At 40.4% G+C, this 26,456-nt stretch overlaps 1 protein-coding gene across 2 annotated transcripts in view; it reads right to left on the bottom strand.

The window, feature by feature from the left end:
• ATP8B4 (ATPase phospholipid transporting 8B4 (putative)) overlaps positions 1 to 26,456 on the bottom strand; it is a 393,898-nt gene that overhangs the window by 196,380 nt on the left and 171,062 nt on the right. For both annotated transcript variants that reach the window (XM_089670310.1, XM_089670311.1), the window contains one exon: positions 628 to 700. In XM_089670310.1, coding sequence (XP_089526436.1) covers positions 628 to 700 — 73 coding nt within the window. The remainder of the gene's footprint in view (positions 1 to 627; positions 701 to 26,456) is intronic.

Genomic DNA, 26,456 nt, shown 5'->3' with positions numbered 1-26,456 from the left:
TAAAAAGATAACTGAATAAATTTTGGCCAAGATTTATGATGAAATATTATTTATTTGCAAAATTTTGGACAGCACAGAGATGTTTCTTTTCAGACTCCCTACACTTTTGTTTAACATTTTTGGACTTTTTCATTTATATAGCAAAAAAAATAAAAATCCCAGCGGTGAATAAATACCACCAAAATAAAGCTTTATCTGTCTCAAAAAAAAATTCATATGGGTACAGTGTTGCATGACTGCGCAATTGTCATTCAAAGTGTGATAGAGCTGAAAGCTGAAAATTGGCTTGGACAGGAAGGGGGGTAAAAGTGTCTGGACATGAAGTGGTTAAATACCTGACCTTTGTCATCTTTGACCTTGCTGGAAGCATTTCTAGCGACCACCATCACTAGTGCAGAAAGTAAAGGAAAATGCTTCAAAATTAGGGGAAAAAAAACACTAATGGAAATCTTAGAGATTGTAGCCCTTTCCAACTCTATCCAAGATTACAATTTGTTCTAACTTCCATAAACCTATTCAAGGCTTTTAACTGAGGCCTTAAATGTCAACTGCCGATCCTCTATGTAGTTATAATATTGAGAAAAACAAAAGGAAAATCAATAAAAACAAATAGTAATTATTACATACAGCCACAAACTGATTATTCTCCAGTCTGATGATATCTCCCGCTTTTACATTCATCCATTTCTCATTCTGTAGTCTGTGAAAAGACAAAGAAAAAAAGAAAGAACATAATTGATTTTGTCTCACAAAATTCCTTCTGCCATTCTCAATCAGCCTGAAGTTCCAGTAATTCTGTAACAAAGGAAAGCGAAAATTCAAGATGAACAACCGTAACATTCCAAGCTGACTAGCCAATATGATACCATGGAAATAAAAGTGGTGAGCAAAGTGCAAATGAGGATGAATTTTCTTTCTATACTACATCTTATTTTCCAAACAATTTGAGTAGGACCATTGCCAAACTTAAGAAATCTTGGGAAACAGAGCTGCAGCAAAAAAACTGTTAAAAAAACAGTAAAAAAACCAAACAGAAATCAAATTTAAAACACAACCTATCCCCATTAATAAAGACTGTAAAGCAGGTACCCTGAAGCATCAGCTGTCTTCACATATCTCACCCACTGCAGGACACTGGATATATAAATACAGACCTTGTTTACCAAAGCTTAACACTGCCCTTTTCAGCCTCTTACTAACTGTTGCCTACTGAGCATGATGGGTACGTTTAATAGCAAGTAGCTAGACATAGGAGGGTCAGCCTTCAACTTTGTAAAATAAACATATCTACAAATCAGAGTGCTCCTTTTGTTTATACTGTGCAATGTGCATTTTTTGCCATGTAAAATTTATCGAAAGTACAGATTATTTCTGACAATTTGAAAAGAATACACAATCACAAACATCTGTAGTACAGCGATAAATGGCTCTGATACATGGAAAATAGATGATAGAAAAAACCTCATGTTCTGGGTGTAGTTGCATGGGTGTACAAAGATGGCGTCCAAACCGGAAGTACGTCGCCGTGTGCCTACGCATTGCGTCATGTGACTTCCTCAGGGCTAACCCTGTTAGCCCTGAGGAAGTCACATGACGCAACGCGTAGGCACGCAGTGAAGCACTTCCGGTTTGGACGCCATCTTTGTACAACCATGCAACTACACTCAGAACATGAGTTTTTTCCTATCAATGCTCTAACCAAGATGTAGGAAAATGTGAGTGCATATTTTGGAAGATTTGTTTACTTTTTTTACAATAAATGGTATTATGCTATGGGAGCTTCTATTTGTGTCTTATAACAAGCTAACTGGCCACATCATACATATCTGCTGGGAGAGGAGGTCTGCCACCCTTTAAGCCTGCCTATGAGAGGGAGACCACCAAGGGGAGAGTGACGCGGTTCTGGAGGAGTCTCATACATGAAGGATCCAGAGTAGTGATCCTAAAGGTGTTTTGGCCCTGTGTGGGTCGAGGCAAGGAGGTGAGCTCGCATTTTTGTCATCTGTGGATGCCCTCCTGTCACCTTACACATCTATCACCCATCTTCACGGGTGTCTGCTTTATTTGAATGTATGGTGGATTTACACCAATTTGGACATTTATTCATGCATTTACATGTTTTCATACGCAACTTTAGTGACATGCGTTTTTCCTAGTGATTATTTATATTTTCACGTATGTGATTTGGTTTATGCACTTTACGCATTTAATTTTGTATGTGTTTGAACACTGTTTGATTTTATATTTGAATCTTTTTTTGCTTTTGGAGGGGGAGTTTTTTGTGGCATGCATTACATGCGTTATTCATTATTTGTTTCTTTTGGAGCACGTTTGAGGTTTTAGTCCCATTTGGACGGTTCACTATCACTCATAGATCCGATCAGGATCAATTGGGCACATTAGTCCTGTTTGTGGACTTTTCTGGATATTTTTTCACCACTATTGATTTATCAGGATTTATGTACACACACGTTTGTGTGAATACTATAGACCACTTTTTTATATCTCTTACTTATTTTACTCACCTTTTCTGATCCCGGAGAGACTGTATTTCACATTTATATTTCACATTATATACAGCATTTGGGAGGTTCACATATATTGCTTGTTTCATTATCTATATGACATTTATATATTTGGTTTTATATTTTCCACATATATGTATTGCACATACACATTTTTAGTAGCGCCACATAATTTTTTCTGTGTTTTTCATTTGAGATCATCAGGTATATCATGGGATGTTGGCAGCTTTTATTAGATTTGTAGGGATTAAGATAGGAGCGCAGGAGGTTTTCCATATTTATTGGAGATTTACCTTCACTTTCTGTCCCAAGCCAAAAAGAGTGTGAGAGGAAATCCAAAATTAAGGGAATTCCTTGCCCCTCCCCCCAGGTCACCAGAACTAACGTCCCCAGTAGAAGATTTTTCCTCTATTACTTTTAGGGGACAACCCAAAATTTGGGATTTTATTTTACTTTCACGTTCAATGATACTAGTAAACAGGACAAATAGAGGGGGTGAATCTCTCTAATGGGGGCTCAAACAGCAATAAAAACTTGACAGGTGTTCTAATCCTTCTACACTCTATCCAAAGATAAAAAAAAACAAAAATTTTGCCTTTAGTTATACTTTAAAACAAACACAGCCACCTAACCAAGGTCAATTAATCTCCAATACATTATATTTTATGCTTTGGGTTTAATTAGAATTTAGGATATACAGTACATGAAATAGAAACCTCCTAGATGTAAATGACTAACAAAATGGATGACTCTGACAGCAGCCAGCAAGAGTAGAAAATGTCCTGATGTCATGGGAGTAAACCGTGCATTGTTGTCCCATTGTCGGTGTCAGTGTGAGGAATTGTGCCCCATTGTTGGTGTCAGAGGGAGGAATTGTGCCCTATCGTCAGTGTCAGTGGGAGGAATTGTGCCCCATCATTGGGGTCAGTGGGAGGAATTATGCCCCATCATTGGGGTCATTGGAAGAAATTATGCCCATCGTTGGTGCCAGTGGGGGGAATAGTGCCCTATCGTCGGTGTCCGTGGGAAGAATAGTGCCCCATCATTGGTTTTATTGGGAGAAATAGTGCCCCACTGTGGATCTCAGTAACAGGAATTATGCCCCATTGTTGGTATCAGTGGGAGGAATAGTGCCCCAAGGGCCGAATAATAGCAAGCAAACGGCCACACTTTGGAGAGCACTGGTGTAGGATATCCCTAGCTTGTGAATGCCATACACAATAAACGCAAATAATAGCGATCCCTCCAGTAAGCTGTGGTGTCCTTTTCCAACTTTAACAATCTTGTCTCAACAGAAATCTACAGAAAAGTGCATGACATAAAAATACACAAAAAGCATTATAAATAAAAATATGGCAAATACCTTTAAATGCATGCATTTTTTTGTGTTGAATAAAGTATGTGCTGAGCGAACGAGCTCCTAAGAATAGTAAACCCTATAAATACTAATGTACAACAGGGATGAGAGATCTGCGTTATTCTTGAGTCAAATGTTTATCTTGACCTCAAGATACAGGGCCCTGTGTACCAAGGGAGTCTGAAAAGAAACATCTCTGTGCTGTCCAAAGAAACAAGTGCTTCCCATTCAGCTTCTCGCAAAAATGACAGCTGGAATCAGTTATGTTACAGGACAATTTTTAATGAAATACAGTGCCTCTTGGCTTCCAGTGATTTATGCTTTCCAGACTTGCAGGTAGTTGCACAGATTTGTTAAAGGGAAACTGTCATGTCCATCAAAGTGTACAAACTATGTTTGCTGCAGTTGTCAGGCTGTCAGAGGGCCGTTAGTACATATTTGTTGGAATTGCCCCGGCTACACGCCTTTTTGGAATTGATTCTGCAACTTTACGCCACTGTTGCTGGGTTGACTGTCCCCAACTCCCTTGAAGTAACCTGCTTTCAATGCTTCAGTGTGTCAGTGTGAGGAATTGTGCCCCATTGTTGGTGTCAGAGGGAGGAATTGTGCCCTATCCTCAGTGTCAGTGGGAGGAACTATGCCCCATCATTGGGGTCATTGGGAGAAATTATGCCCATCGTTGGTGCCAGTGGGGGGAATAGTGCCCTATCGTCGGTGTCCGTGGGAAGAATAGTGCCCCATCATTGGTTTTATTGGGAGAAATAAAATGAAAATTTTATTGGGAGAAATGAAATAAAAAACTCTTTCAAACGTATTATGAAAAGCATTTTCCAGCATTGAATAATGGCAGTCAGAATAGTGATCTAGTGCCATTGCCAGACAGCTCAGGTTACCTCCTTAGTGGAGTGGGTAATGGAAAAGGACCACATTGAGGGGATGGAGTCCCTCCTGGCCTGTAAACTGGATACCTATAAACAATTCCCCCGCACCTGGCTTTCCTGGAAGATGTTCCAAGAATCCTCTGAGCTTTGAGACCTTCTTGCAGGGCAAGGGTAAAATCCTGACCTTATGACTGCTACTACTTCTAGGTATACCTGTGCAAGTCAGATTGGACATAAGGTGTATAAACTACCATAACTGATAAAGTGCAGGTACTCTTGTGATGCTTGCAGGTACCTCGGCTTGTCCCTGGATCAGTATCTTTGAGCATCTTTGGCAAGGATCCTACATTCAAAGCCCAGACTTTACCAGTGAATTTGTTTTAAAAAGAAAAGGTTCATTTTACAGTTAATCTGTCACTATGAAAAGAGCAAAAGAGCATTACATGTGGAGCAGCTCATTGTAAAAAATGTGTACCCCCCAATCTCCACACATTCTACCACGGTCTACCTGGGATGTCATAATCTTAAAAACTGAGTAGTATGAATTTAAAAATGGAATAACTTCAACGTTCTTATAACTCTGTAATCTTAAAAGAAGTATATTTTTCTTTGCTTAAAACACGCGCTGTTGGCAACCACTGAGAACTGCGATTTGTGTGATATTTCAATAGGCTACAGCATTAGTGTTAGAGCTTGTTCATGCTGTCTGCACACTAAATGCTGTGTTTTAGCATACAAGCAACAGTCAGTTCTCGCTGGTAGTAAACTGTAGTAAGGGGCAGTATGCTGTGCAGCTTTTTTCTCCATTTTTTTTTTTACTTTATTTGAAGTGTCACAGAGTAACACTTCATTCATATCTACTGCACAGCAGCTCTGCTGTGCAGTGACACATGTTGCTTTACTGTGTGCTGCAGTAGCAAAATGCTCCATCTCTGCATTTTACCACATCACACCACATCACACCTCCTACCTTCGTTGCAGGGTGAACCAGGCACACAGAAAACAACTGATGCTATGTAGCCTAGCGGTGACTGGCATTTCCCAGTGTGTGTGAACAGGTCTTTAACTATGACATGTAAGATCCAGGATAACAGTGTGTGTAGTGATTGTTCTTGAACAAGCTGTACAAAATTGAACAGTTGAAGATCACTGGCTGTACATTCTAGTAGTGGTGTGCAGACATAAATCTTCTTTGGTAAAACATTTCCACCTTACATTTCACCTTGTTTTTTATCTGCTTACCAGGAGTTCAGCTCTAAATCTTTTTCTTAATAGTTTGTTCATCATTTAAGCTTTTTTTTCTTTTTAAAGTTGCTTCATTGATATACCATTTGCAGATTGAATTGTAAACATACAAAAGGGGAAAAAATACTTCAAATGGAACTAAATGCTCTTATTTATCAGTAACTATTTTTAATCCTTATGCTACTAGTTTTCGTAAATAGATAAGAAAGTATATTAGATATTACTTGATTTAACATATTTGTTTTTTACATTTCTTTAGTTGCTTCCTGCTTGTGGCCTAGGCTAAAATTATGTCATACATCCCAGGAGTCTTCATTGATGGATGTGTTTGCTGTGAACATTACAAATTAAACAGCATCTGTGGTGCTCAGATACAGTTAAGTCCAGCTTTAATGAGAGGGAAAAGGTGAAACAGAGGTGGAAAATGAAAAAGAAACAGAAAAAAAGACTGGGGTAAGAGATAGCCAAGTCCCCACACAGCTGTTAAAGCTGGAATCAAAAATATTAAATGCTTGTTAACAAAAATGTGGCAAACTCTTTCACCTACATAACAGCATCACCTTGTAGACAAACTATAGTGAATATACAACAGCTCTCCTACACTTTAGAAGTTTGCTTTTCTTAGTTTAACAAAACATGCCTTCCTTGGAAAATGCACATTCCTATGGGCCAGTAACAGGACTAACTGCAACATAATAGATGTTTACATTATTTTCTCTAAGACTACATTCGCACAGGCATTTTGCTGTGGTGCGAAACCCAGCAGCAGGAATATGCAAATTCCTGCTATGTTTGACAGATGTGAAAGGCTTGCTGTGGCTGCTGAGACCGTACACTTTAATGGCAGGTTGTAGGCACTCATAGCTATTCATGTTCGCACTGCCAGTAATTCTCTGAAGCATTCACTGCTGGATGCACTTTGTGTCATAGGGACAACCCTATAAATAAAAAACAAACAAAATATATTTTGATTCATATACAGTCTAAATAGAATGCCCCACTTCTGAAATTAGAAGTTTTTTTTTTTTAAGAATACGGTTTTATTACCCAAGTTTTAAGGAATAGTCTTGGATGCCATGGGGCATCATAATCACATCCAATTACAATATTATCTCAATGAAACACAAGTGTGAAAGTATTGAAGCAAGGTCGTTAGAACCTAAAGGCAAGGTTAATAACACTAATGCTGGACACATACTAAAAAGCCTGGTACACACATTAAGTTTTTTTTTGTTCAACCCAGATCAAGATCGCTGTACTAAGTGAAGTTTGTACAGCAATCTCTCCTGCTGTGCCTTTTGTGCCCTGACAGGGGAACTGCCCCCCACCACAACACACTAATCAGCTCTTCACTGCCGGATGTTGATTTTCCAGCAGGTCCCTTCGACAAAAGCCAGTCCTTAGATCAGCTTCTGTCGGAAGGACAGCTGTACACATAGTCTGAATGTCAGCCGGTTCCTACTGATATTTGGACCGCGTGTACCCAGTTTTAGTACTTTATTTATCAGAGACATACGCAATGTGCAAACCTGTGTCTCCTGAGAGCAAAGAACAACCCACGAAAAAGGGAAGAAAGAATACCACTTCTGAAATTAGAAGTTAGTACTTTTTCAACATATGGATGGACACTGGTATAAACAACTACAGATTATTTTTTAAAAGCCCAATTGAACTTCCAGTGCAAATTAGTTAACTACATTCCAGGTGCATAAAAACTGAAAGTTTGCAAAATCTCAGAGCGTGTTTCCTTAAAGTGGCTGTAAAGCCTAAACATTTTTTACTTTAATGTATTCCGTGCATTAAGGTAAAAATGTTTCAGTTAAAGTAGCACATTCCTGATCTCTGCACTGTGTATGTAACGTACTCCTGATCTCTGCACTGTGTATGTAACGTACTCCTGATCTCTGCACTGTGTATGTAACGTACTCCTGATCTCTGCACTGTGTATGTGACGTACTCCTGATCTCTGCACTGTGTATGTAACGTACTCCTGATCTCTGCACTGTGTATGTGACGTACTCCTGATCTCTGCACTGTGTATGTAACGTACTCCTGATCTCTGCACTGTGTATGTGACGTACTCCTGATCTCTGCACTGTGTATGTAACGTACTCCTGATCTCTGCACTGAGTATGTAACGTACTCCTGATCTCTGCACTGAGTATGTAACGTACTCCTGATCTCTGCACTGTGTATTTAACGTACTCCTGATCTCTGCACTGTGTATGTAACCTACTCCTGACCTCTGCACTGTGCATGTAACGTACTCCTGATCTCTGCACTGTGTATGTAACGTACTCCTGATCTCTGCACTGTGTATGTAACGTACTCCTGATCTCTGCACTGTGTATGTAACGTACTCCTGATCTCTGCACTGTGTATGTAACGTACTCCTGATCTCTGCACTGTGTATGTAACATACTCCTGATCTCTGCACTGTGCATGTAACATACTCCTGATCTCTGCACTCTGTATGTAGTGTACCCCTGATCTCTGCACTATGTATGTAGCGCACTATTAAACCGTGCATTCTGTACATAGCGCACCCCTGAATTCTGCACTCTTATTGTTGTGCATGCCTGAATTCTGTATGTGGTGCATGCCTGAACTCTGCACTCTGTACTTAGCGCGCTTCTGAACATTGCACTCTGTATGTAGCACACTTCTGAATCATGCACTGTGCATATAGCACGCTTCAACCCTGCACTCTAAGTAGCACACTGCACACTCCTCAACCCTCCGCTCTATGCATAGCACACTCGTGAACCCTGCACTCTGTGTATAATGCACTCCTGGTATTTAACAATGCCCCTTTAAGACCCTCCCACTGTTAATACAGTTGGGCAAGACCAACCATTTGATGCAGCATGCTCTATACTGAGGTGGGAGTGTGGTTGGATCTTGCACCTATTCTTTGAGGGAAAAAAAGCCCTGACCACAATATACAGATGCACACTGACCACCAGTATGCAGGACCACTGGCTACCAGTAGACAGAGGACATAGCAAATCAAATAAAACTACTGCGCAACCACAAAACGCAAAAGCAATAGCCACAGAATCTTTTTAGCTGGTAATAGTAGTAATGGTGTCATCTTCTCTGCAAAAATAATTTCAGAACTGCAATGTGCAAATAATGGTGAAACCCTCTACATACAATAATAGCAAAGGTGCAAATTAACCAGTGTATTAGAGCATAGTAGTGATGGTATCACCCTCTGCAAAAGTTAAGAAATATTGTAGAGCTGCCATGTGCAAATAGTGGTGAAACCCCCACATAATAATAATAATAATAATAATAATAATAATAAATGTAAAATTGATGCACATATTTTACATTTATTATTATATGCAAGGGGTTTCACCACTATTTGCACATTGCAGCTCTGCAATATTTCTTAAGAGAGCTGTCAATCACAGCCAGTGAGTCAATCAGGAAAGGGAGGGGGTGGGGCCAAGCCGCAGCTCTGTCGGTGAATGGACACACAGAGACATAGAATGAGAGCACACCTGCTTGGGTGCCCCCAGAGCAGGCTGTTTGCTCTGGAGGCACTCATCAGGAGCACCGGTGGGGGACCCGCGAACAGGAGGATCCAGGCTGCTCCGTGCAAAACCACTGCACGAGCAGGTAAGCATGACAAGACTTTAAAATCACTTTAAAGGTGGTTGTCTGTCAAATTAAAAAACTAGCAAAGAAGCTTGTGGCATGGGAGGACCATGGTCAAACTAGAGTTTTTACAGGAAAGGTAAAGATTTGAACAGCTGCCTATATCGCTGCATCAACTGACTGTTTTCACATGCACTTTTCACTAAAGGTAACCACTGTCTATATAGTTTTTCTTTCTATAGTTGGTTTGAATAGCTTAGGTTTGTGACAGGTTTATTTAAAACAATTCTAAATATTTATTCTGCTTGATAATATAGTTTGCGCACAGTCAACACAACACTTTACTAGATCATTTGGCTCAAAATGGGAGACAGTGTCTTTTATATCAATCCAAGTACATGTTGTCCTGGACAATGCTCAACAGTAATATTTTATTGCGAACGCTCAGTTCTGGCCTGCTGCACATCATCTTAAGGTTGGGATATTGGCAGTTTTATCACCTTTCTTGTCTATAAAATATTCCTGATATCATCAAATTAACTCTTTCCATCCCTCAATTTCCTTGCCCTTTCAGGGATGATGCCTGGAAATTGCATCAGCAAGCACAGATTATGGTAAAAAAAAATTATTTTGGCAGCTTGCAGGTTTCCAGACAAAAAAAAAAAAAAAAAAAAGATTTTTGTACATAACATAAAATCTTATTCTTTACGTCTACTGAGGCACACGGGAATTTGTAAATGCATTATAAACCTTCCTACATGCACCTTGTATCTTTTACCTGTGTAAGATATGCATTGATCATGTAATTTCTTGGTGTAATTTATTGTCCCGCATACACAACCTATAATATAATAAATCTTCACATTCTGGTGTCAGAAGTTTATGTTTGTGTTCAAACGTGAGGCATGCAGCATGCCACTGCTCAGGTTAATGTATGAGGATAACGTCTGTAGTCTAGGGACTGACACTTCCTGTGAAGAAATAATATATCCCACAATCCCTGGGTCTCCCAGTCTAGCACTGGTGCAAGTGAGGAGCTAAACAGTAATTAGATCTGACACAGCCACAAGCAGGCAGAGCAATTAACTGAGAGATCGCCATGCTAGGAGAGATTTTCATCACATTACCACTCCCACATTTGTGATGCAATACAGAGGAAGCAGCAAGGCATTGACTGGATACTGTGTGACCCGGAACAAGTTGTCTGTTCTTTTAACAAATAGGAAAAAGATAGGTGAATGAATACATGAACATAGGGGACTCCATCTGCAATGACACTACAAACTGCAGCCAGAACATGTGAGGCTGTCATTGCAAGGTAAAGCAAATAAATGACACAGGGAATTTAACTACACTAAAACCTAGTTAAAACAACAAACAATTGGAAATGTACAATGCCTTTAGGCTCCATGCACACTATCATTTTTTTAAGCTCCTAAAAGCTGTTACTAGCATTTTGTTTCTGCTCCTAGAAGCTAGTATTATTCTATGTGTCCATGCACACTCCTTGAAGCTATCAAGAGTTTTTTGAGCTTCAGCATCTAGGAGCAGAAAATAAAATGGTTTTGTTGAGTTTTTGGAGCGTTTCTCCAGCAGACAAAAATGCTAAATGCTCCTAAACGCTGCAAAACGCTACTAAAGCGCTCATTGCAGCTTTTTTTCTAGGTGTTTATTTTTCTACATGCACTGTACAAATGCTAATTAAAATACTACTTAAATGTTACTAAAAACGCTATTACCGGCGGTTTTTATCCAGTGTTTTTTGAGCTTAAAAAAAAAAGTTAGTGTGCATGGAGCCTTAAACAGCCACCTTATACTAATGCCTACAGGAGTTATGGGACCCTAAAAAATAAAAAAAATGTTGAAGCCAGCCCCCTTATAACTCAGCCTCTATCCATCATGCCTCAGTTTTGTAAGCAAGCAGTACACAGTGCCAATTACACAGAGAGCGAAAACTAGGATCACCTAATGTACCTTAAAAAAAAATAAAAAAAAATGAAACAACACCTAATTCAAAGGTAGATGAAGAAAGGGTAAAGCAAAATATGGAAATTGCCACAACCAAGAGAGGAACACTAAGGATCACCCTGGTGCTCTAGACTACGGCAGATGACCACCACTGGGGGAACTGCTAACTGAAGGAATTATGGGCCCCCAGCCAGGGAAAGCAGAGGAGCAACCAGCCCATCCACCAAGAAACAGGTGGAACAAGCACATTACCCAAATGGTAGAAAAAAAAAGACCAACAACTAATGTAGTCAACAAGAAGAAATTTTTACTGAACCAAGTTCAAGAACAAAAACAGAATCTTTAGGGGAGGTTCGAACAGACACAGCATGTCCTATGGGAAGACCATTTGGTCAACAGCAGAAAAATTTTAGACCTAGTATACCTAATCTTTGACTTCAGGAAAGTAAAGTTTGTATTGACATTGCATGAAAGACAAGCCAGTCAACAGCAGAAGGCTTAAACTTAACACTCCCAACCCATGACTTCAGAAAAAGGGAGGTCCAATCTGGTAATGAAATAGCTATGGTTGTGAAAGCCGCAACTAAGATACACATCTGACTGACGTGAGAGCCGCTAACTAAGATACACATATGACTGATATCGACTCAGGGCTTGTTCATAGTTGACCAAATTTCTAACTCTTACCAAACGCTCCTATAGCTTTTGTATAGGCATTAGACAGGAGTTAATGAGCTTTAGTATGGGCGTTAGACTGGCTTTTTACAAGCGGTAAAAACGCTCCCCAAACACCCTATGTGCAGTTTTTAAGTGTTTTATAAGCGTTGACAAGCATTAAAACTACACCACAAACTAAATAAACTGTAATGTTATTAACGCTCCGCAACCGCACCATAAATACCCTGCAAACATCTGCCAGTGCGCTTGAGGAGTGTCAGCATAGACTTGAATGGGAGGCGTTGAAAGGTTTCAGAAATGACAGAAAATCCTCCTGCGCTCAAAATGGAGTCCTAACCTTCAAGCTGCTGGCACTAACCTCTTTACCCAAATGAGTGAAGCGACTAAATAAAAAACAGTGCAGCACTAAAGATGAATATATAAACACAAATACATACAAACCCCCCCCCCCCCCCCTCCCAGTGCACACAGGGGGTACAATATAAACAGTGCAACAGGTGACTTCCCTGCGGGAATAATTAGTGTACATGTGACCAGTGTCCTAACCGACACTCGCGAAAAACACTCATATAAACCATAAAAAATGTCAATATCATAAATCCACATAAAAAGTTGAAAAAATATATATAAAATGTCCAATCTAAGTGTTCAAGAATGCTCATGCAAGTGCTGATAAGTGTTCACTCCGTGCAAATCCTTAGTGGCCGAAGTGCTCCCTCACCTCCTTATATCGACCCTACAGGGCCAGCTCGCTCTGAGTGTAAACCCCTCTGAATGGTACCAGGATAGTTGCCAAGTCCACTGCCACGTACTCCAATCATTCCATACACAGCCCTGTCAGCAATCTCCTCTCCGGACCAGATGTAAACACAAAGCCTCCATAGTGTGAAACCGTTTTTTAATGGGGTATGTAAACAATAAAAATGCCCACTCACATGTTCCTTCGCCTTTGGCACTGCTATTCTACCTCAGGGACACTAAGGAAGTCACGTGTCTTGTGACGCAACGCGTTGGTACGCGAGGAGGCATTTCCGGGTGCGCGGTGATGTCACTTCCGGTGTGGCAGCCATATTTGAAACTCCTGTATTGAATACCCATGCAGTACATCTCTAGCATGAGGTAGAATAGCAGTGCCAAAGGCGAAGGAACATGTGAGTGGGCATTTTTATATCCAAGTTTTGCAACAAAAGAAATGGCTGAATTTTGGCTAAGAAGTTAAGGCCTGGATTGAGGTGCTCTTCATTTCGAGGAAGGAGAAGCTCCCAAGGAGGAGTTTTAGAACCTTCTGCTGGGGACAAAGGACCTTTCCTTCTGTGACATCTTTGATGACTCTGTCAAGTGCTTCATCAAAGAGACATCCTCCTTCAAAAGGGAGTACATGTGAGGCAGTTTCATCTGTCCAGGTCTTTATCCACAAGATTCTGAATGTATGGACAGATATCAGAGCCATTCTGGGGATTTGTGTCATGATCTATTTGTTTTGAACATCAACAAAAGAGCAAATCAGAGGGTAATGCTTGTAAAGCTAGCTATAGACATATCGAATTTGTTCAGTGTGTGGCCATCCCTGCTGGACATGCTAAAAAACGGTCGTTGATCAGCAGCTGGAGCTGCTGATCAGTGTATTCTGACAGCTGTGGGTCAGAAAACACTGTCCCAACCAAAGGTACTCCTCCATCCACCTTGCTTGTGTAGATGGAAGGATCTAGTTGAACAGAAAACGACCTGACTATGGCTAGTTACGCACTCATCTAAAAGCATGGTCCTGGAAGTAGAATCCATTTGGTTGTTCAATGCCCTAGTCCAATTAGCTGCGGTTTGACAAACAGAATTTGCAGTAATAACTTGTTGCAGAGCTGGTCCTGCAAGAGTACAGAGGGCATTTAAGAACATCTCAAACTTTCTGTCAGCAGAATCTGTGAATGAAGGAACACCTTCCATGGGTACAGTAAGATGTTTAAGACTGAGATGGGAAGGGTCAACTATCAGGCACAGACCACATTTTTGTGAACTCTTTTACCAACAGATGTAGCTCGGCAACGATTCTCGAAGGGGTGAAAATCTTTACAGGACAGACCCAATCATCATAAATTGCTCATTCTATTTGTTCATAAATGGGGAATGTTGTTTTTAGACTTAGCAGGCCTCTTAGTACCCAAAGTGCCATGGTGAGACAGAAGTGAATCAAGTGCGACAATGCCAAGGCTTTTGTGCACAGTAAAAGTGAGGATATCAACATTGGCAAGCATATTGCATGCATGTGCAACATTTCTCTGATATCATTTTATCAATAGTTCAATGAATCCAGTTCATATAAATTTATTTGCAAGCTCCCTGTGATATCATGCATAATATATTTCATTCATCAACTAAATTGAATATTTCTGACCTTGAGCTGTTTCAAGAAAAAACTTGCATGGAGTTTGCATGTTCTCTCTGTACTTCTGTGGGCTTCCTTAGAGTATTCCAGTTTCTTCTCACACTCCAAAGACATGCTGGTAAGATAATGGACTCTTGCCTAAATTGGCCCTAGTATGCGTATGTATGCATGCGAGGTAGGGACGTTGGATTGTAAGTCCCTTGAGGGCAGGGATTGATGTGATTGTACAATATATATGTAAAGCTCTGTGTAAATTGTCTGCACTATCTAAATATCTGTGTTAAATAACTACAGTGGGCACACATATAAAAACTGATCTTAGTCCTAAAAGCTAACCATCAACATCCATGAACTACTAAACAGTTTCCTGTGAGGTCACTGGATGCATTCCTACTTATCAGATGGTGTAGAGGCTGGCTCCAGTGATAACAAGAGGATTATGGAGACAGCATCATATGATATCTATAATATCAGTTTCACAGAGAATCAATGCAAATTTCTGGCTGCACCAATAGGTGTACTGATGACAGGTAAAAGTTTACCAAACTGCCAAATATACATACGAGTTGATTTACTAAAGACAAACAGGCTGTTCACATTACAAGGGAAATTGGACTTGCATGGGAAGCTTAGTGAATAGGGTGAAATATTCTTTGAAAGAAATACCCAATCACGTGTAAGGAAATAAAAAAAGCATTTTGGCTTGCATTTGTTTGGCTGATGGAAGTCAACAGAGCTTCATTTCATTCACTTGAATCCAATGTGAACCAACCACCAGATGTGAAATTTAGGACTTTTTACCAGAAGCCTAGACCTCACATTGAATCAGAGGTCTAAAAGTGCATATAGATAGGAAAAAAGCCTACAGGGATGAATAAGTGAGCAGCTCCACACAGCCTGGACTTCTCTGCTGTCACTGCCTTGTTTTCTCCTCACACCGATATCAGACCATAGGATAAGCTCAAATCAACATAGTATATCCAGTCATTTCACCATGAAAGCATACCCAATGAAAGATAAAAGCATCCTATTGTAAAATACTATCAATGTATTTATTAAAAGCAAACTGGAAAGGTACTCACAAAAACACAATATTTAGAGCATTCAAACCGCTCTGCCAGTGCTCTAGGTGAGCGTCATGACGTGACCACTATTCTCCGCCCAGAATCTTATATGTTTGTGAGTACCTTTCCTGTCAACTGTACACACTGCCGGAATGTTGGCTGGTTCCTGATGAACCAGCCGATATTCAGATCATGTGTACCCATCTTAAGTCAAAATTAGATAAATGATAAACAGATCTATTGGAAATATGTGATTGGTTAAGCTTAGAAAGAAAACATATGCCGTTCTAAATAATGACAGCAGCTTAATAAAGAGACCTTGTTAAAGACAAACTGCAAGGCAGAGTGTCTTCTTCCCAGGCAGAATATACCTTCACAGAACAGAGAAGAACCGTGTGTGGTCTTTTGGCACTGTAGACAATTTAACAACGTGCTTCAGTTCTTTACTAGGCAGGCCTCCGTCTGTTTATGAATGAATTGCTTTCAGCAGACAAAATAATAATTTGCTACAGATTGAAACCTAACAAGCAAATAACACAGGGCAGTACTTTGTACGTAGAAATATTTTATAAATGCAAGCATTCTGTAACTGGCATTGAGAAACTACTGGCCACATCTGATGTTTTTGGGACTCTTGTGGTAAAACAACTTACTGACAGATGCATAGTGCAAATCTAGGGCAGAAATTAAACAGATGGATTGAATACAATCATACAGAAATGTACTGGAAGGATGATTCAGAATATGTCCAGACAGAGAAGGGAGTGATCTGGAGGTTCGAAGTTTGTGCAGTCAAGCAGGTAATGGAGTACAGGTTAGCAAGACAAACAGAAATAATCAGTGCATCTAGCTGATGGTAGATGCCTGTGACAGGGCCTCAGGGACTAAAAATGACAGGGCATTCCCAGAGTGATGGTGTCATTATGTGGTAGGAAAGCACAACAGCTATGGATCTCGGGATTGTCTACATACAATCACATTCACTGACAGCACAGTGGCTAAGAGATTAGCACTTCACACCCATGCTGCAAGGGTTAACTGGTCATTTAGGTTTAGAGGAGAGTAAAAGCAAATTTTCCCTACCTGATCCTCTGCTTAACCATGCTTCGGAGGTGGACTGTCCCTTGACATTCTCACATCCAATGCAGGGCTTCAGACCATGCATTGGTCTCGATGACATCAGGACCTCAGACCATTGAAGCATGGGGGAGAAGCAGGGGGAGCGGGTTCCAGTCAAGCAGTACAGAGGAGCAGAGGATGGGGTAAGTCAATCTACTTTTCCATGTGCCCTAAACCAAAGCGACAAGATAACCGTTGCAGTGCAGGAGCAGCCCCACTGCAAGGGAGAATTTTCTGTTTTAAAACATCTTCAGTCAAAATACTGAAAAAAATTGTACACAGTCATAATAAATTAAATAAAACATTTAATTACTGTGCCCTTTATTGGTACTGCAATGCAATCCGGAAAAAAAAAATGAACAAATTTTATTTAATTCAGTAATGTTTTAGTATAAAATACACAAAGCAATCTAATTCTAAGTTCTATAAATAAGGTATTAAAGAACATTATGGTGTAAAAAAAATAAATAAATAAAAAACAAACAGGTATAGCATCAAAATTATATATGTATATCCCACGCTAGATATCCATAAAAATTCTAACAAAAATATCAAATAAAATGACAGCAGCACTCATTGATATTATACACAAACACCCAAACCAATCTTACAAACTAAAATCCTGCGCTGTCATAATTAAGTAAATCATATCAAAACACATAGGCAAATAAATCAGAGTCCCAAAGTGTAAGCTAAAAAATCCACCGTAAGCCCTGGTTCACACTATCCCGCATGCTGCGTCTGGTTGCAGGTGCAGAAATCGCACCTATTCCCACACCTGCATTGCGTTTCTCATGCAAGATGCACAGTTGTGCCGTTCATTCTGAATGGCACCCTCACGCATCTCATCCCACAGTGCGATCGCGGGTGTGGGAACTGCATGGAAACTGCATAGTCAAAATAGCAGCAGCATGTGTTTTGGAAAAGGCGCATGCACCTTTTCCTAGCATGAAACGTAGGCACAGCAGCCCATTCAAATAAATGGGCTGCCATGCCCACGCAATTAGGGCCGCATGGCCCATACTATTGTGAACCAGGCATAAATAAATCTTGATGAATCCAATGTGCACCAACCGCTAGGTGTAAAATCAAGACTGCTATCCAGAAGCATAGACCTCACATTCAATCAGTTGTCTAAAACCGCATATAGATAGGAAAAACCCCACAGGGATGAATAAGTGAGAAGCTCCACACAGCCTGGACTTCTCTGCTGTCACTGCCTTGTTTTCTCCTCACCGATATCAGACTGCAGGATGAGCTTAAATCCACATAGTATATCCAGTCATTTTACCATGAAAGCATACCCAATGAAAGATAAAAGCATCCTATAGTGAAGTACTATAAATGTATTTATTAAAAGCAAACTGGAAAGGTACTCACAAACATATAGGATTCTTAGCGGAGAATAGAGGTCAAGTCATGACGGCCGCCTAGAGCACTGGCAGTGAGGTTTTAATGCTCTGAATCTTATATGTTTGATTATAATCTTATATGTTTGATTATTGGACAGTTGTGCAGAAAACCATCATTGACACCCTCCATAAGGAGGGAAAGGCTGAAACGGTATTGCAAAAGAAGTTGGATGTTCCCAAAGTGCTGTATGAAAGCACATTAATAGAAAGTTATGTGGAAGGGAAAAGTGTGGAAGAAAAAAGGTGCACAAGCAGCAGGGATGAATGCAGCCTGCAGAGGATTATCAGGAAAAGGCCATTCAAAAGTGTCGGGGACTTTCACAAGGAGTGGACTGAGGCTGGAGTCAGTGCATCAAGAGCCACCACACACAGACGGATCCTGGACATGGGCTTCAAATGTCGTATTCCTCTTGTCAAGCCACTCCTGAACAACAAACAACGTCAGAAGCGCCTTACCTGGGCTAAAGAAAAACAGACCTGGTCTGTTGCTCAGTGGTCCAAAGTCCTCTTTTCTGATGAGAGTAACTTTTGCATCTCATTTGGAAACCAAGGACCCAGAGTATGGAGGAAGAATGGAGAGGCACACACTGCAAGATGCTTGAAGTCCAGTGTGAAGTTTCCACAGTCTGTGTTGATTTGGGGATCCATGTCATCTGCTGGTGTTGGTCCACTGTGCTTCATTAAGTCCAGGGTCAACGCAGCCGTCTACCAGGAGATTTTGGAGCACTTCATGCTTCCTTCCACAGACGAGCTTTATGGGGATGCTGACTTCATTTTCCAGCAGGACTTGGCACCTGCCCACACTGCCAAAAGCACCAAAACCTGGTTCAATGACCGTGGGATTACTGTGCTTGATTAGCCAGCAAACTCGCCTGACCTGAACCCCATAGAGAATCTATGGGGCATTGCTAAGAGAAAGATGAGAGACATAAGACCAAACAATGCAGAAGAGCTGAAGGCCGTTATTGAAGCATCCTGGTCTTCCATAACACCTCAGCAGTGCCACAGGCTGATAGCTTCCATGCCACGCCGCATTGAGGCAGTGATTGCTGCAAAAGGGGCCCAAACCAAGTACTGAGTACATATGCATGCTTATACTTTTCAGAGGTCCGTTATTGTTCTATGTACAATCCTTGTTTTATTGATTGCATGTAATATTCTAATTTTCTGAGATTGTGGATTTGGGGTTTTCATGAGCTGTAAGCCATAATTATCACAATAATGACAAATCAAGGCTTGAACTATCTTGCTTTGCATGTAATGAGTCTATCTCATATATTAGTTTCACCTTTTAAGTTGCATTACTGAAATAAATGAACTTTTGCACGATATTCAAATTTTTCGAGTTTCACCTGTAATATGTGGATTTGAACTCATCCTGCGGTCTGATATTGGTGTGAGGAGTTAACAAAGCAGTGACAGCAGAGAAGTCCAGGTTGTGTGGAGCTGCTCACTCATCCACGCCTGTGGGTTTTTTCTTATCTACATGCACTTTTAGACAACTGATTGCATATGAGGTCTAGGCTTCTGGTAAGCAGTCTTGATTTTACACCTAGTGGTTGATGCACACTGGATCATCAAGATTTATTCACAGTGGATTTTTTAGTCTACACTTTGGGACTCTGAATGATTTATTTGCATATGTGTTGTGATATTATTATTATACAGGATTTATAAAGCGCCAACAGTTTGCTCGGCGCTGTACAATATAAAGGGAGACAATACAGCAAGGATACAGTTCAATACAAGAGGGTTAGGAGCGCCCTGCTCCTTGGTGATATATGATTTACTTATTTAATACTGAACATTTTATTTTGTAAGATAGGCATCACAATCAATATTACACTATGAGAGAAAGACAGACAATCTATTCTACACAAATACTATTTTGCGGAGAAATACTGGAAGTCAATTTTGTGGGGACAAAATCTTCAAATTTGGGGGGGGGAGAAATAACGAAGCACTGCATGCTGCAGAGTTCTGGCAAAAGTTATGCGAAATTACTGTAGTGTCTGTGGCCAGCTGTACATAATAGGGAAAAATCCATATTTATTCACAAACTGATTTAAAGTGGTTGTAAAGGCTGAAGGTTTTTTTACCTTCATGCAGCAGTGCCCCCAGACCCCTCAATACTGTGTGCAGCAGTGCCCCCAGCCCCCTTCAATGCTTACCTGAGCCTCATCTTGATCCATCGATGTGAATGATAGCCTCGGCTGTCCCCGCTCTCTGCCTCCTCATTAGCTGAGACAGCAAGCGGGAGGCATTGGATCTTACTGATGTCAATCACAGCCAGTCAGCCAATAAGGAGAGGGGGGCCGGACCAAGCTGCGGCTCCATGTGTGACTGGACACATGGAGCAGCGGGTGCCCCCATAGCAAGCTGCTTGCTGTGGGGGCACCCGACAGAAAGCAGGAGCCAGGAGAGCCTGCAGGGGACCCGAAAAGAGGAGGATCCGGGCTGCTCTGTGCAAAACCACTGCACACAGTAGGTAAGTATAACATGTTTGGTATTTTACAAAAAAAAAAAAGCATAAACCGTTAGAATCGCTTTAAGAAAACATGCAAGAAAAAACTAGGGCTCTCGCAGCATAAGAGCAGTGCAGTCCAAGTTCTAATCATTTCATGCACAAAACCCCTGGTGTGAGCACATCTAGAAAATACCTCTACATCAGGAATAAGTAAGTGCTTTAGCCAAGGATTCAATCGAAGTTTGTTTTATCTAAGGCCAGGTTAGTGCCTCAGCTCATATGGCAGTTATAAAATCCACATACTTCACCCAAAATTCTCACAAATAACACTCTGTAGAATTAAAATTGGTTTTGTGAGGGCTGCACCTACGGAAATAAATGTGGGACAATAATCTAGGCCAGTAGTGCTATGATACTGTGGAGATCTTGTTTCCATTATATGAAAATAATAATGCTATCCTCAAAATGTCATGCTATGGTCTTTACATACATTCCTAGAAATTTACTGCTGGGAGATTTAGCACAATGTTTGATAATGTCAAGCTTTTCTCAGAGGATTGTTTTTTTTTTTTGTTTTTTTTTGGTTGGACACAGTACAAACACATTTTTGAAAATATTAATAACTGCAAGTCAAGCTTAAGCATTTATAATATATTTTAGCAGCGAGTAAATTCAATAATGTTTTGAATAATGAATGTTCAGTTTCATAACCACGCTGTTTATACAATTAGCATTTTCTTAATACTGCTTTGTTCTTCATAAACACACGTACAGTTTCTTTCTTAATATACTCTCAACACCCATTCACAGTCATAATAGAAGATATTTACAGGATTTCAAAGAAGCCTGTGAAATACTGATTACAATACGGAAAGCTTCAGATAAAGGAACTAGCAGTAGGAAGTGGCTTGTGGAAGGAACATCCATTACAATGGTAACCAAGCATTTTTGAAGCCTTAATATTTATATTTAATATTTATGTTCGCATTGGCACTACCTATGTGGAGGTTGGTGGATTCTTAACCACTTGCCCTCCTGAGGATTTACCCCCCTTAATGACCAGGCCTCTTTTTGCTACTCGGCGCTGCACTAATTCAACTGATAATTGCGCGGTCATGCAATGCTGCACCCAAACAAAATTTACGTCCATTTTTTCACACAAATGGAGCTTTCTTTTGGTGGTATTTGATCACCTGTGCGTTTTTTATTTTTCACGCTATAAACAAAAAAAGATCCAAAATTTTTAGGAAAAACGATATTTTTTACTTTCAGCTATAAAAAATATATAGTAAACTCAAAGTTGGTTATAAATTTAGGCCAAAATGTATTCTGCTACATATTTTTGGTATAAAAAAATCCCAATAAGTGTATATTGATTGCTTTGTGTGGAAGTTATAGCGTCTACAAACTATGGTATAAATACTGCAATTTACGCCATTTTTTTGCTATAGAGCGCTGCGCTAGTTTAACAGACAATTGCGCGGTCATGCAATACGGTACATAAATAAAATTTATGTCCTTTTTTCACACAAATAGAGCTTTCTTTTGGTGGTATTTGATCGCCTGTGCGTTTTTTATTTTTTGCACTATAAAAAAGAAATGGCTGACAATTTTGAGAAAAAAAAACAATAATTTGGACTTTTTGCTATAAAACATGTCCAGTAAAAAAATATTTAAAAATCAAATTTCGTCATAAATTTCGGCCAAAATACATTCTGCGACATGTCTTTGCTAAAAAAAAACCAATACGTGTAAATTAATTGGTTTACGTGAAAGTTATAGCATTTACAAATGGCGGGAAACACTCGGATTTTTAATTTTTTTTTATACTAATAATGGCGGCGATCAGCGACTTATGGCAGGACTGCGGCAGACATTCTGACACTGGGGGGGAACTCACTTGGGGTCACTGACATACCCAGTGACACCAATACAGTGATCAGTGCAAAAAAAAAAACACTGACACTGTACTAATGGCACTGGGGAGGAAGGGGTTAACTTTTTTTATTCACTGAAAGGGTTAACTGTGTGAGGGGAGTGTCTTACTAGGAGGCGGGGGTGTGTACTGCACGGGGACACGCTGATCGGGAGAGAGAAACTCTTCTCTCCTGATCAGCGTGTCAGGAGCTGTCAGGGAACTGACAGAAAGCAGAGCTACTGCAGCCCTGCTCTCTGTCAGTGATTGCCGCTAATCGGCGGGACACAGCCGGTAACGACCGGCCGTGACCCGGCAACTGACACCCACGGCCGGGATCAGCGGTGCAGGTAGGGCGGCGGCGCGCTTGGTGCGCGCCCCCTACCTGTTTTGCAAAAGTGCGTTTTAAAACGTGCTTTTGCCCAGCCATGCCGCCCCACCGCCGTATTTCTACAGTGGCTGGGCGGCAAGTGGTTAATCTAAAATAATGGGGCAGACACCAAATACACCAAAAATAACATGCAAAGGATGAACTGAAGTTTAAACAGAATAGGCATGAGTCATTGTCTAAAGCCAAAGACTATATATATTAATATATAAATCATAAACAATCATGAAATGTCTTTATAAGTACAAAGATGCATACAGAACCTACATTGACCTAATGAAAAACAAGATCCAAAAATTGATGTGCCACACCATAAAGTCATATTCACAAAGAAGCTTATTGGTTGGATGTAGTAGCCAACACATTTAGAGGACCTGAAACCTACCCAGGGTTGACAATCTGGAAATCCAGGGGCATTTGGTGACATAGCAGGTATGTGTGCACACCCCAACACTTTGCCGTTTTGGGTTTTTCAAACCACCTAAATCACCAGATGTCCCAGAATTGTCAACCTCAAAATGTTTTAAACCCTGATGAAAACGGTGGTTTTGGGCCCCTGATACACGTTGGCTATTATATCCTATCAATGGTTTATATATGGTTTTGCCAACACAACCCAGGATTATGGTATTGACCCCTTGGTTTGTAAAGCAACCTACCTACCAAGTGGATGCTCCACAGAGATCATATTAACATAATGGCGTCAGCAATTTGAACACAAGATTATCACCTACAGTTGCAAGAAAAAGTATGTGAACCCCTTGGGATTATGTGGAGTTTTGCATGAATTGGGCATAAAATGTGCTCTGAACGTCATCTAAGTCACAACAATAGAAGAACACAGTCTGCTGAACATAATACTACACAAACATTAGATGTTGCCATGGTTTAATTGCACATAACATGTAAACATTCACAGTGCAGGGAGGAAAAAGTATGTGAGGCCCTAGCTTAATGCCTTCTCCCAGAGCTAATTGGAGCCAGGAGTGAGCCAACCTTGACTCCAATCAGTGTGATGATATTGGAGGTGTTGCTGACAGCTGTCCTGCCCTTAAAAAACACACACCTGTTTTGGGTTTACTGGTTTCAAGAAGCACTGTCTGATGTGAACCATGCCTCGCAGAAAAGAGCTCTCAGAAGACCTACGATCAAGAATTGTTGACTTGCATGAAGCTGAAAAGGGTTACAAAAGTATCTCCAAAAGCCTTGATGTTCATGTGTCCACGGTAAGACAGACTGTCTACAAATGGAGAAAGTTTAGCACTGTTGCTACTCTCCCTAGGCGTGGTCGTCCTGTGAAAATGACTGCAAGAGCACAGCGCAGAATGCTGCATGAGGTAAAGAAGAATCCCAGAGTGTCAGCTAAAGACCTACAGAAATCTCTGGCACATGCTAACATTTTTGTTGACACATCTACAATAAGGAAAACATTAATCAAGAATGGAGTACATGGGAGGACACCACGGAGGAAGCCATTGCTGTCCAAAAAGAATATTGCAGCACGTTTGAAGTTTGCAAAAGAGCACCTGGATGTTCCACAGCACTACTGGCAAAATATACTTTGGACAGATGAAACCAAGATTGAGTTGTTTGGGAAGAACACACAACACTATGTGTGGAGAAAAAAAGGCACAGCACACCAACATCAAAACCTCATCCCCACTGTAAAACATGGCGGAGGGAGCATCATTGTTTGGGGCTGCTTTGCTGCCTCAGGGCCTGGACGGATTGTTGTCATTGATGGGAAAATGAATTCCAGAGTTTATCAAGACATTTTGCAGGAAAACGTACGACCATCTGTCCGCCAACTGAAGCTCCGCAGAGGATGGGTGATGCAACAGGACAATGACCCAAAGCATACAAGTAATTCAACAAAACAATGGCTGCAACAGCACAGGATACGCCTTCTGGAGTGGCCCAGTCAGAGTCCTGACCTCAACCCGATTGAAATGCTGTGGCATGACCTTAAGAGAGCGATGCACACCAGACATCCCAAGAATATTGCTACACTGAAACAATTTTGTGAAGAGGAGTGGTCCAAAATTTCTCCAGATCGTTGTGCAGGTCTGATCTGCAACTACAGGAAACGTTAGGTTGAGGTTATTGCTGCCAAAGGAGGGTCAACCAGTTATTAAGTCCAAAGGTTCACATACTTTTTCCTCCCTGCACTGTGAATGTTTACATGTTATGTGCAATTAAACCATGGCAACATCTAATGTTTATGTAGTATTATGTTCAGCAGACTGTGTTCTTCTATTGTTGTGACTTAGATGACGTTCAGAGCACATTTTATGCCCAATTCATGCAAAACTCCACGTAATCCCAAGGGGTTCACATACTTTTTCTTGCAACTGTACTTCTAGCTCTATGTTCTAACATATACCTAATCCCCAGAAGACTAATTAAAAACAAGATCGGCATTGACCTAATGAAAAACAAAACATGCAGAGAAGATAAGGGAAGAATCAATAAGCAGAGAAATGAATAAAAGAAAGGAAAAGGTGGGCCGGGGGGCCAGACAGAGGGGGGGTCCAAACACAAAGAAGCTTGAACCAATGAGGATAGAAATGTCTTATGATGTGAATATTTTATTCTTTCTGTTTTACCACATTGCCTGTTGTGACTACCTAACCTGCTTCACCTAAAATGGAAACTAATTGAGTTTTGATCCTGTATGACATGTCAACCACACACACATAAATTTGCATTAACTAACCATTATGCCAAGTGCCCCTTATTTATTTCCACTTTCTATAAACCTGGATTACAATATAGTTACATTTCAAGTTTGAGGATTATTTAAAAAAATATTCCATACCAAATCTGGAACAGTTAACAGAAAGGATCATTCTACACTGTTTGTTCATAAAAATAGTAAATTTTATTAAGCTATTCACTTGGCAAGGAAGAAAGTCAGCAAATTTCCAAGCACTGTTGTTAACCTGACTTTTCAAATCAAAGGATTTTCTTTGGTTTACAATGTGTCACAATAAACAACTCGAGAATTAAACTCTGCATGGAAACAGACAGGGCATAGAGCCCTTGAGACAGATTATAATTATCACAGGCTTACAATGCAGGCTGTAAACAGACACTAAAATAGAAAACCAGACTTTGCAATTTAATGCAGGGAGGATTAAATAATGCACACAAAGTAAAAGGGCCTCCTAAATGTCTATTTAAGGTGAGTGACTTCTCACTATCCTAAGGACATCAATGTTACAGTAAGCAGATCAGGCTTATTGACCATTTGTCCATTCCTCGTAGCCCAGTCATTTTCTTTTTTTTTTAATCACACAAGAAAAAGGAGACAACAACAAAGCTCTTGATATATATGATTTATTGACAAGATATTTTTGATCATTGTGAAAATAATGCCTTAGTTTCATATTGATCCTTGTCCAACAGACTTTCAGATGTCTGCCTACATCAGGGGTGCTCAACCTTTTGA

This window comes from Staurois parvus, unplaced genomic scaffold (genome assembly GCF_062004578.1).
Source record: "Staurois parvus isolate SC_StPar_1 unplaced genomic scaffold, SC_StPar_1.0 ptg000089l, whole genome shotgun sequence".
Taxonomy (NCBI): Eukaryota; Metazoa; Chordata; class Amphibia; order Anura; family Ranidae; genus Staurois; species Staurois parvus.
This window is presented reverse-complemented; position numbering and strand designations above follow the sequence as displayed.